This window comes from Zonotrichia albicollis, chromosome 15, assembly GCF_047830755.1.
Source record: "Zonotrichia albicollis isolate bZonAlb1 chromosome 15, bZonAlb1.hap1, whole genome shotgun sequence".
Classification (NCBI taxonomy): domain Eukaryota; kingdom Metazoa; phylum Chordata; class Aves; order Passeriformes; family Passerellidae; genus Zonotrichia; species Zonotrichia albicollis.
This window is the reverse complement of record NC_133833.1, coordinates 11,553,723-11,565,078: the sequence shown is the minus strand read 5'-3', so window position 1 is coordinate 11,565,078 and position 11,356 is coordinate 11,553,723. Positions and strand designations below refer to the sequence as shown.

The window sequence follows — 11,356 nt, the reverse complement described above, 5'->3', positions numbered from 1 at the left end:
CTGGCTGTTTCGGAGACTCTGGTCAGTCACAAGATTTTATTTCCTTTGCTTTCCTTGCAAGCCTTCTGATAAAATCCCTTCTTCTATTCTTTCAGTATAGTTTTAATGTAGCATTTACTTTTAATCTAATATATACCATAAAATAATAAACCAGCCTTCAGAAACATGGAGTCAACATTCTCGTCTCTTCCCTCATCCTGGGACCCCTGTGAACACCAGCACACCACCCCAAGGCTGAGGCTTTTCCCCAGGGCACTCCTGCAGGGAGGCTCTTTGTGTCAGGGGCTGCCGGGCAGAGCAGTGGGCAGGGCAGCATTGTCCAGGTGTGCTGGGCACACAGGCACTGGCTGCTGCTGAAACCCAGGAGTGATGGGTCAGCAGGCCTGACACCATCTCCTCCTCCCTTCATACAGATGGCATTTGCTGCTTGCCAGCCCCATTCAGCTTCCTTCAGCCTGTGTTGAGCTTATTCGAGTCTGCCTTTACCCCTTCCTTGCTTTGTTATTCCCTCTGGGTGGTACAGGCAAAGTCTGTGTGTGTTGTCCCCCTCTGTGTGCACTGTGAGAACAGGGTGTCCATTCCAGCTATGCAAAGTGCACTCTGTAATGGGTCAAGTACCTGAGCTCAGATCTCAGGCAAGTTCTTCTCTGTTCCTATATAGAAACTCATAGTAGTAGAAACAAGTTCTGTTTTTCATCTGAGTTTGTAACGTGATTTGTTGCAATTCTGTTTGTTCTGTGCTGGTTTCTGTTCAAGATCCTTCACTTCACTGACCTTGATGTAAGCTTGTTTTCCTTTTTTCCTGAACACCATCCAGCCACAGTTATGGTGTGAAAAGAAATCGATTATTATTTGCTTTGCACTGACTGTGCTTTCAGATATTATCAGCTGTTTTATCTTTTAAATATACATTCCCAGCTATTAAATGCTAGATATAATAAAACAAAATAATAGCTAATAATCTGTGTAGCTTGCTTGCAATACAGAGATATAATAGCTTGTCTGACATTTTTTAGAGCCAATATTTACCTTTATCACTGGTAAGTGCCTCCTGAGACTCATTATTCATGTAATTCCCATTAAGAGGCAGTAGTAAAACAGCCTGTTGTCTTACAGCTCTTGTTGTTAAGTACATTATGTTTAGTAATAAATACGTCAGCTTTTGTTACATCAGAGAATTATTATTATTTCTTATCTCTAGACATTTATAAATAAATGAATCATGTTTATTTATAAACTTCTTTCCATTTATTTCTTGCAGTAGCAAGATAAAATTGCTTTTCTCTAGGTTGTTTTTCTTGAAGCTTAATGATTCCTTTTGAACCTAAGGCTTTAACAAAACTAATATTCTTGCTTTTGTATCTTTTACTTTTCAGTCAATCAAGGATGGTATTCAGGAAAATAAAAGTTGTATTGAAAAATAAATTCTGTCAGTTTAGAATAATGTAGTAAAAACATCTCACAGAATTGACTTGGATATCTAATTGTTATTCCTACTAAAGCCTGATATAGGAACATGACAAGTAACTTTTGTCTTAGATTTGTCTGATCTAAGGATTCCATGCGGATCTATGAAAACCCTCAATACAAATTTCAAGCTCTGTTATATAATTAAGAAAATGTGTTGCAGCAATATGACTAGAGCTTAGAATTCTTTGTCTCTTTCATAATCTTGAAATCCATGTTTCCATGGCTTGTCCCCTAAGTATTTATGGCATTGCCCATGTATCTGAAAGAGGAAGATTTTCAGCTGCATGCTCTGGTAGAATTCAGGCTCAGAAAATTTTGCTGCACAACTCATTTTTTTGCTGAACAATCTGATGTTTTTTGTTATAATTGCCTTTTATCCTCACCAGTATGCTTTTAGAATGCATTCTGTACATGGATAGAAATAATGAGATTTTCAAAAGCATCAGGCACCTGTTTAATTCTGCTCATATCCACTTGAAAGCATTTTTGTTGTTTTATTAACTCATTTGCTAGGAGCAGACCAGGGGACTGAATGATGGATGGTTAGTTATCAACTAAAGCTATGATAAGGACTTTCTGCTTTACCAGTTCTTTGTATTGTCCATAATTACCTTTCTCTTCTGTCTCAGTAGTCTTAAAATTATTCTTCCATATACTGCTCGGGAGTTGCAAGCCAAAAATCTGTCTGTTCAAAAACTGTTAAATGGATGCAGAACTTTTGGCCCTGCAAACTTTGTTGGAAAAGAAAGCCTGGGTTAGGATCAGAGATGAACATAAGCATTGATATTCAGTGATCACAACACAGCTCCAATACACAGCTCCAATTTTTAGGAAGCTGCTGGTGAAGTCATGGCTGGCATCCTCTGAACTGGAAAATACTTACCTTTTGAGGGATAGATGGCATGGATGTAAAAGGAGCTCTTGCAGGTGTGAACATTCTGGCTTTGCAGCCATTAAATCTTGTAGCAATACATTCATTACTCACATGGTTCCCACTGTCCTTTAACTGGGGAAAGGGAACATTGCTTCAGTAACTTCATTAAAGTTTTCTTTGCCTTCCATAGAGATGAGAGGTTGGTCAGAAACAAGCTGGTAAAGGCCCTAATAGCCCAAAGTCGGATTTTTCTTGGTCTAAATTAGCCCTACAAATCAGGTCTGGTGAGGCAAGGTAGGGATGAATTTCCATCAATGGAAACCAAACCCTACCAAGTCCATGTTTTTACATTAATCTGTGTATGATTTTGTCATGTCCAGGAGGTGTAGCTGAGCATTATGTGTACCTACAAAAATACTTTACATGATCATATTAAAGCTAATGTTTGATGTAAGATTTCTATTTCCTGTGAAATACATCACTACCTTGAAGAATGGTGTCCCTCACCTTTTCCTGCCTGTCACAGCTGCTCAGGCAAGAGAAAGATTAAACCAGAAGCTGAGGTTTGTGGGGTTTTGTACAAAAAAAGTCAAAGCAAAACCCTGTCTGAAATGCCTCCTGAATTATTAAAATTAACAGTTTCATGAAGAAAGAGATAAACTTATTTGATTATGTTTAATTGAGAAATACTCATTTTCGTTCTTAAATTTATGTGCCTACTGCAGGTCCTAATAATCAGTAGTGGCCTTTACTGTGACTTCCATTGTCTTCCACTCTGATTCAAAAGGTGTATTCATTTGAAAGATTCTTGTCTGAAGTCCATTTCACTGTTTTTATAAAGTATTTCATAAAAAGATAATTTAATTTGGGAAAAAGATCTTTCTATTGTATTTTCACAATGTTTAATATTAGGCTTTAGATAACCATTAAAGATTTTTTCCCTTTAATTTTTTTTCTGGAAGTTTTCATATCCTTGCAGTAAATTAGTTACATTAATAAATATCACTGCAATGGAGAGCCATCCTAGAAGCTCACCAACCACCTTTTTGAAGTGTGGTTCTGCTGCTGTGGGCAGTAATGGATCAGGATCTCCAAGTATGTGAGGTCTTTAAGTAACTTTCATTAATTCTATGGCAGCTGAATTATTTTTTCCTATGAGGTATTATTTCAGGGATCTGGTGCTAATCAGATGGTGCATCTAAAATCAAGAGTGTAGCAAAGGTAGTGTGCTGGGGAGCCAGCAGCAAATCACTGCTAAACAAATGGAACATCTTGGGGCTGGTTTACATCCTTAGGCTTGTGCCACTTGAGGCTGATCAAATATTGCATTATAAGGACACTTGAGAAGAAATTCATTGTATCTGTTTGCATTCAAATGTCCTTGGCTGCAGAAGGAGCTCAGCAAACACATCTTTGCTCCCTGGACAGCACATTGAGAAAAGCTGTGCCCTGTGCTGGCTGATCTGCAGGTTTTGGAGGGGAAGTATCTCTAATTTTTGGGTGAGATGCCCATAACAGCTGTGCTGCAAGTGCAAAACCCACTCAGAGCATCTCCAAATGCCTTAAAGCAGTTTAATGAAATAAATTTATCAGCATATGTGAAGTCATCCTGCCAGTTTGGATGGGGCTATGGCCAGAGAGAATGAGCCCACAGAAACTCATTGTTTCAAGGCTTTTACCTCTCTTTTTGTATTTGATGTAGTTTGTAATCAGATGGAACATGACAGCAGCAGCTTGACAAGCTGATAATACACTTCACTTGCAAAATTCATGTGCTAGGACTGTAAACACATTTTTATTTAAGCTATGTCATGTTTATGCATAGCACGAAATTTTTTCTTCAGTGCATCTGCTATAGAAAGTCATAGGAGATCTGGCATTTTTCTATTTTAAAGTATGACTGATATTTTTACAGCCCATAAGAAAAAGTTTGACTTTGCCCAGTCACACTAATTTATTTGGACAGTCATTCAGATACAAAGCACAGGCTGAAAGAAGCTATCTTATTACTTGCTCCTTGAAGCATGTGTGCCCCATTTTCCGGACATTAGGGTGTTTCATAAGCTGTTATTATTTATCATATTGATGAAAAATAGAAGGAGATAGAAAGAAAATCGGTTTTTTCAGGTCTTAAGAGTCCAAGAGAAAGAATTTAATTAGAAAAGTCATGGGTGCTGTAAAAAAAGGTTCTTGACCACTAAGAAAGCCTTGCAGTGGTTTCTGGGGATGATTCAAGGAAAAATGAAGGAGCCTCTGTTGATGTAACATCAGAACAAACACAGAACTCATGTCAGGGTGCCATGCTGGCCTGACTGGTGGCTGAGAATCTGTCACCTGATGAGGCTGTTCTTCCACACTGTGGAACTGAATAGTGCTATAATTTATTTTTTTTTCTCTCTGAGTCAAATCTTGTTGCCTCTAGACATTTTGACTCATTTTTACTTGAGTAAAATTCTGTCTAAAAATGTCTGAGCAGTGACAAAGATGTGAGAATCCCCATGTATGCTCTGCATCTGGCATGTGAACACAGGAGGTGGGTGTTCAAACACTTTCTTTACCATCCCCTTCCAGAAAAGCCCGTGTGGGTTTTCATAGGGATTCATCTCCCAGGAGTCACTTGTAGGAGGTAAGGAGCAGGGATTCAGACTGCATTATCCTCATTCAAAACAGAGGAAAGCATAATAAATTAATAGAAACTGAGTTCTTCCAGTCTTTCCTTCCATTTTGAAGAAGCCTCCTCTAGGAGTCATGTTTGAGAACACTATGAATATTGTTATGTAAAATATACACTAAATCAGCCTTTGGGACCCTCCAAAGCTGTGTGTCTGTGCATGAAGACCACAAGCCTTGCTTTCCAGGATCATTTCCAAGAGAGTTTGGGGGCTGAATGCACTGGAATGACTTTTCATCTCTCCCTTTTTCTATTTGGGAAAGAGGAGTTGAAAACTAAAATTTCCAAGGTATACACAAGCTTGTTTGAAAGCTATTCCTACAACTATTTTAATAAGTATTATTTTATACAGCCTGAGGTTCTTTTCTAACAGTCTTTCTTAGATCTGTGTGTTTATTTAACCTGTTAAATATCTAGCTTAAATAGTCATACTTTTATTCTCAATCTCTGGTTTATCTGCCATTTTATCTGGGAGAAAATGCATTTTGTTTTGTTCCTACCTTGTATGAGTCAATGTTGTGGTAGAAAATCTTAGCAATTGTTCATCTGATGCAATTAATTGCCTTACTGGATATACATGGTACAGAGTGAGCTATCTTTTCTGAATGTCAAATCAGATTTAGGAAACATTCTTGTTATATTTGTCCCTGGAAAACACTGGACAGAAAAGCACATCTATTAAAACTGCATTCATTACCAAATCCAAGGAAATGAAGGCTTTGAATGAATAGCAGCTAATCAGGCAATGTGTCATAAAAGGCAGTAACTAAAGAAAACCAAAGTAAAACATTCACTTGCATTATTGAACATTTTTAGCTTTATTATTATAATAGAATTACAGTCTGACATAAAATAAAGAGCTTTTGCTAAACTCTGTAAAGCAATACATGCTTCTGCCATAAACAACCTCTATTAGATTTAGGTTTTATTGCCACATCACTGCACTGAGGTGCAATAAACATTCAATGTCATCTTTTTAAAATTATCTCAGGAGTAAACAGAAACTGTCCTCTATAAGAGTGTATCATTATTTTCAAGGAAGACTTACTATTATTACATGGTTTAGCAAAGCATTGTAAAAAAGCTACATAGAGAATACCTTGTCTTTGATAAACTGTGCAGTCAAGTTTATACAGTATAATACTATTGGCATAGACTAACTAAGAGGTGATATAATGCAATCATTGCATAGCAAAAAGCAGACTAGGTAAGTAATATTCACATCTAATGTGCAAAATGCAGACCAAAAGGTAGCTATGAATTGCTAGAAAGATAAAATGCCCTAAATGAACACACTAGTTTAACGCCAAAAATAACAAGATAAACAAGTACACAGAAGTTAAAGAGCCATAGTTTATTTTTTTCTATACATATATCTACACATGATACCAGAGATGAAACATCCCCTTTTAAAATAAGATCCAATCAGATAACTTATCAAGTTCAGACAGGACTAAATGTTAGACAATGAAGAATTATTAAAAAAAATAAATCTCTAAATCAAACATTAAATATTTCTTTTTGTAGATAGAGAATGTCAACTTTTTAATTTATTAAGAGTTTAGAAATCACTGCCTATTAAACTTGACTCTCAGTAGCTGTTTCTCTAGAGGCTCATGTAGCACTGTTTCCAAATCCATTCAATAGCATAAATTACATTTTTAAATTGATTCTTGCAAATATCCACCATTCTTCCAGTCTCTTTGAAAAAACTTTATCTGAAAGTTTATTTCTAAGAGTTAGCAGTAATGATACTGACTAGAATTTTTTCAAAGGGAGCACAATACCTGCAAAATGGACATCTTGTATTTAAAGCCCTTACATATTGTTCCTACAAATATATTGCTACAGTAAAAATGAAATGTAGTAAGTTTACTCAATAAAATCTATTTTCCTGTACATTCTTTTATGTATGACTTCTTTGTATTTAATGCTACATATATTACATCGCTTATTGTAACAGTTATGTTTCAGCAAATATAGCAGTAATATACAGATGAACTTCTGTCTTAACAAATATTTCACCCTTTTTACCTACCAAATATAATCCCATACTTTAGTGTTTATGCATGACCTGAGCAGACCAGTCATTAATCTAATAGTATACATTGGATGACATTATCAAATTGCAAGCTGCTGTACACTTAACCACTTTACAAATGGAAGAAATTCCAAGCACTTTCTGCTTATTTATTTTTGTAAGATTTCCAGTACCGTTGATTTAATTTTCGTCCTTTAATTCAGGCTCTAAATATGTTTTATTGAGCATTTAACAACATATTAAGAGCTAAGAGGTGAATCCTACACAATGTTTTAAGAACACAACTTTAAAAAAGTAAAAAAATGTACAATCTCATGCTGCATATTTACAGATATTATTTAAATACTATATTTTATCTTTCTGCTATTCATAAATCTCAATCTAAAGCTTCTTTTAATGTATCATTTTATAAAAGAATACATTCAACATATCTAGAGCTTGCAAAAATTTTGTTGTTTGTTTTTTATTGTTTTAACTCTCTAAAACATAGTGATGAGTAAAAGCTATCTTTAAAGCATCCAGGAATTGTTTGGATTACACAGGTGATAGTAGAAATTTGGGATCTGCACTTGGTTGTGCAACTGGTTTTAAATCTAGTCTAGTGACAACTTAATGCTTGGAACGAGCTTGCAGTAAGAGAGCAGATTAAAGCATTTGTTACCATTAGATCTTATGTGCTATACAGTGACAAACTGTACCTAGAGTGAGTAGATTTCCTTTCTCATTAAAGACTATTTAATATTATAAGTCAGGTAGTCTGGAACATAGACGAGAAAAAGGGATTAGGAAAATAACGTATTTTATGGGATTCAGCAAATGGAAAGCTTTACATCCTTGAAAAGATTATAAACAGTGGCAGAATAAATGGTACAGTCTAAGATGTGCATCAGGAATGTCATAAAGAATATTTCCCCCATCCCTACAATCTTCTGAATAAAAATATCTTCTTCATATACATATACACTGTCTTTTGGGGATATTCAGTACTAAGCTTGCTACAAATGGTTTCTTTTTTCTTTTTTTTTCACCCTCCCATTACTCTACAACTCTTCCATCTCCAAAATCACTTTTTCAAAGTATATAGTTTATAACATTCTCTCCCTCACACACAGTTTTTTTTTTAATATACAGTTATATTTTACCTTTTGCTAACTAAAGAAACCTTTATTTTCTTTAAGACAGAGGCAATGAAGCAAATGGGAATTACTGTATGTGAAAAAGGGAAGCAATTCCCAGAGCAAAAGACAAAACAGAACTATCTGAATGAATGAGGTTATTGATGTGGAGTTTGAACCTTTAGCTGGGGCTCCCTGTTTAAATAGGTGGCCCAGTAGACTAAATTAAAGATTCCAAAAAGCAGAGGGAAGGCTATTCTCGATAGCCGATCGATTTTACTGACGCTGTTAAAAGTTTTCTTGGGCTCTGCAGGTTTTGTTTCTGGCTTCACTTCTTTGGGCTCAATTGTTGCACTTTTAGCAATGGTTGCCAGCCCAGGGTCCCTTGCAATATTAGGGGTGTAGCTCGTAGCTGTAGCTGTGTATGTGTTGTTTTTCTTGATGAGAGGATCCTTCACTTTCTTTGGCTGGAGAAAGAAGAAAATATTTCATTCTCAATACCTTCTCAACAGATGAAATTATGAAAAAGCACTGTAACATTTTGCAATTAATCCAATTCATAGCACAAAGAGTAGTAAGCTGTAAGAGAGAAGCTAGTTCTGGGTATATAACTCATGCAAAATATTTAGGTGACAATAAATACAAAATCATCCATTTCTATTACTTGTATTAGGTAAACCAGATTAGGCGATAGATAAAAATGAGACCTGATAGCCAGGCTCACTGGCAAAATCAGCTTTAATGATAATAGCAGTGAACAGCACTCATAGTTCAATATTCTCACAATCTGTTTCCCTTGATCAGGATAAAACTTACAGGATGCCAAATTCTTAATGTAGCCTTCCAACATTAAGGCAAATATTGTGATATGAAGAGTTTTAACATAATTTATACACAAAAATACACACTAAATTATCATGTAACCATGCACTAAAGGAGTGGTTTACTCAATAAGATGAAAAGCTGTCAGTATTCTCCTCACTAATGGTTTACACCAGAGGCACATGAATTATGGATTAGGAACTTAATGTTCTTCTTTGAATCTTAAAATTGGATCATAATGGCTGAAATGACATTCCATATGCAAAGACTTTAATGTCTGTATGACTTTTTCATCCACCTACTTATATTGCTAAAGCAAGAATATATTGAATATCTTTTAGGAGAGGAAGGCTTATTGAGGTTATTTAAACTTATTTTGTCCCTAAGTCTTTATATTTTCTAGTATTCTATTTTTGGGATATACTTGTAAAAAATAACTAAATTTTGACATCTGAGCACACCAGTTAGAATTCAACTGTCCATTTTCTGGCAGGCTAAACCTGTTCTTCAGGATAATCACAGAAGAGAGATATAGTGGTCATTAAGAAGGTGTAAGGATTCCTCCAATTATGAGGAAAAAACCCAACAACAAAACAAAAAGCAAAGGCCAATTCCAACAGCTTAGCAAAATCTGCAGGCAGTATTTGCCACAAAAAGAAAAGGCAAATGTTATCCACTTTATCCTCTTGAGATGGGGGGAAGATATGGTTGAAGAGAAAATATCAGTGGAATTTGATCTGTTATGTCATTTCACAAGACAGCAAACACAATTCTCTGTTTTCAAGAAGCAGCTGTCTCAGGGAGGCAATACTTTTGTGTGGACACAGTACCTTTAATGACAGATAAACCATAGGTTAATGGCTTCTCTGACCCTCTAATAATGGAGTTTTGATTAAAAAAATTCTTGTTCAAGAGATGAACATTTCAGGGAGTGGACAGACTCCTGCTGGACACATGGGAAGAGGAAATGAAGCTGCAGAAGCCTGAGGGCAGATGGGGCAAGGCCTGTGGAGGAACAGCTTTGGAGCCCCATGCTGGAAGGGAATGTAGGCTCAAATGTTAAAATTATGCCACTTACTAAGGAAAGGGATTCACCTAATGACTCTGATGTAGATGTTCTTTAATTCACGGCAATAAAATTCTTAGCTTCAGGCCAAGAAAAAGCTTCAAATCTTCACAACAAACAGGTTAAAAATATTCCAACAAAAAAGGTCAGGTCTTATTTTGTTTGGTTTTGTTGTTTATTTTGTTCTTTTTTTTTGTTGTTTTGCCTTTGGTTTGGCTTTTTTGTTTGTTTTGGGGTTTGTAGGGTTTTTGTTTGTTTGTTTGTTTGTTTTTGGCTGTCCGTTTTTTCCCCTCCCAGGCAGGGAGGCTGCTAACATGGTTACTGAGTGTAAAGGCAGTCTTGTTTGCTGCTCATTCAGATACTCTGGTGAGCAGCAATAAATCCAGCAGACAACGAGCAGCTTCACTGAAGTCTCAGAGGAAACCCTTTCAATAGATTTAAATGTCACTAGAAATCTGATCCACAGAAAACTCTGACACCAGCCTGGGTCTTAATATTTCATGTCAAATTCAACTTCATGAACAAGCAATATGACAGCTAATTAGAGCTCTAAATTTGATTAAGCTGTGATGCTCTGATCATCGTGAGCTTGCCTTGCTCTCTTTTCCTCACTGCAGAAAACTCACAGGTACCAGCAAATGACAAAGCCCCTTACCTGCTAACAAGCACAAAGCTATAAATCTTCCAATGTTTTAAACTATGTTTGTTGTGGTTGGTATTGCGTAGGGTTTTTTTTAGAATGTAATTTTCTTGGTAACAAATGAAACAGCTCATTATAGTAACTGAATTACAAGGGAGGATAAATTAGTAAGGCAATATTTAATATTTAAGGATACAGTTCTATCAGTGCAGTTCATTTTTATAACAAATGAAAACACAGAAGGAATCAAAAACATTTTCAGTGAAAGTATCATCAACAACTGAAAACATTCAGCAGCAGTTGTGCAGCTTATTATTGTAAATTTGTTTTGATACTTCACTCATTTGTTCTACAATACTTGTAGAACACTACTTGCCATTGTATAAATGCTCTAATATAATTTGGAGGATTTTTTACTGACTTAAAGAACTAATATACATAAATAAATATATGTATATAATCCTGATTTAAAAATATATCATTGCATGTACCAGAGAGTTTCATCTGCTCCTCCAAATACCTGTTCTGTGGGATCTCTAGTCTGTGAGTGTTCATGATTACCAGCTGGGGAATTTAACCCAACTGAATGAGCCTGCTCACAGAAGCTGCTGGTATGGTAATTCATAGGAAACAGCAAAATTCTCTTTTATCCCCTGA

General features: G+C 35.8%; 1 protein-coding gene across 3 annotated transcripts in view; it reads right to left on the bottom strand.

Moving 5' to 3' along the window:
- Positions 1 to 6,354: 6,354 nt before the first annotated feature.
- The window catches only part of GABRA1 (gamma-aminobutyric acid type A receptor subunit alpha1), a 38,647-nt gene continuing 33,645 nt past the window's right edge, over positions 6,355 to 11,356 (bottom strand). For all 3 annotated transcript variants that reach the window (XM_005483557.4, XM_005483558.4, XM_005483559.4), the window contains exon 10: positions 6,355 to 8,638. In XM_005483557.4, coding sequence (XP_005483614.1) covers positions 8,330 to 8,638 — 309 coding nt within the window. In that variant the 3' untranslated portion in view covers positions 6,355 to 8,329. The remainder of the gene's footprint in view (positions 8,639 to 11,356) is intronic.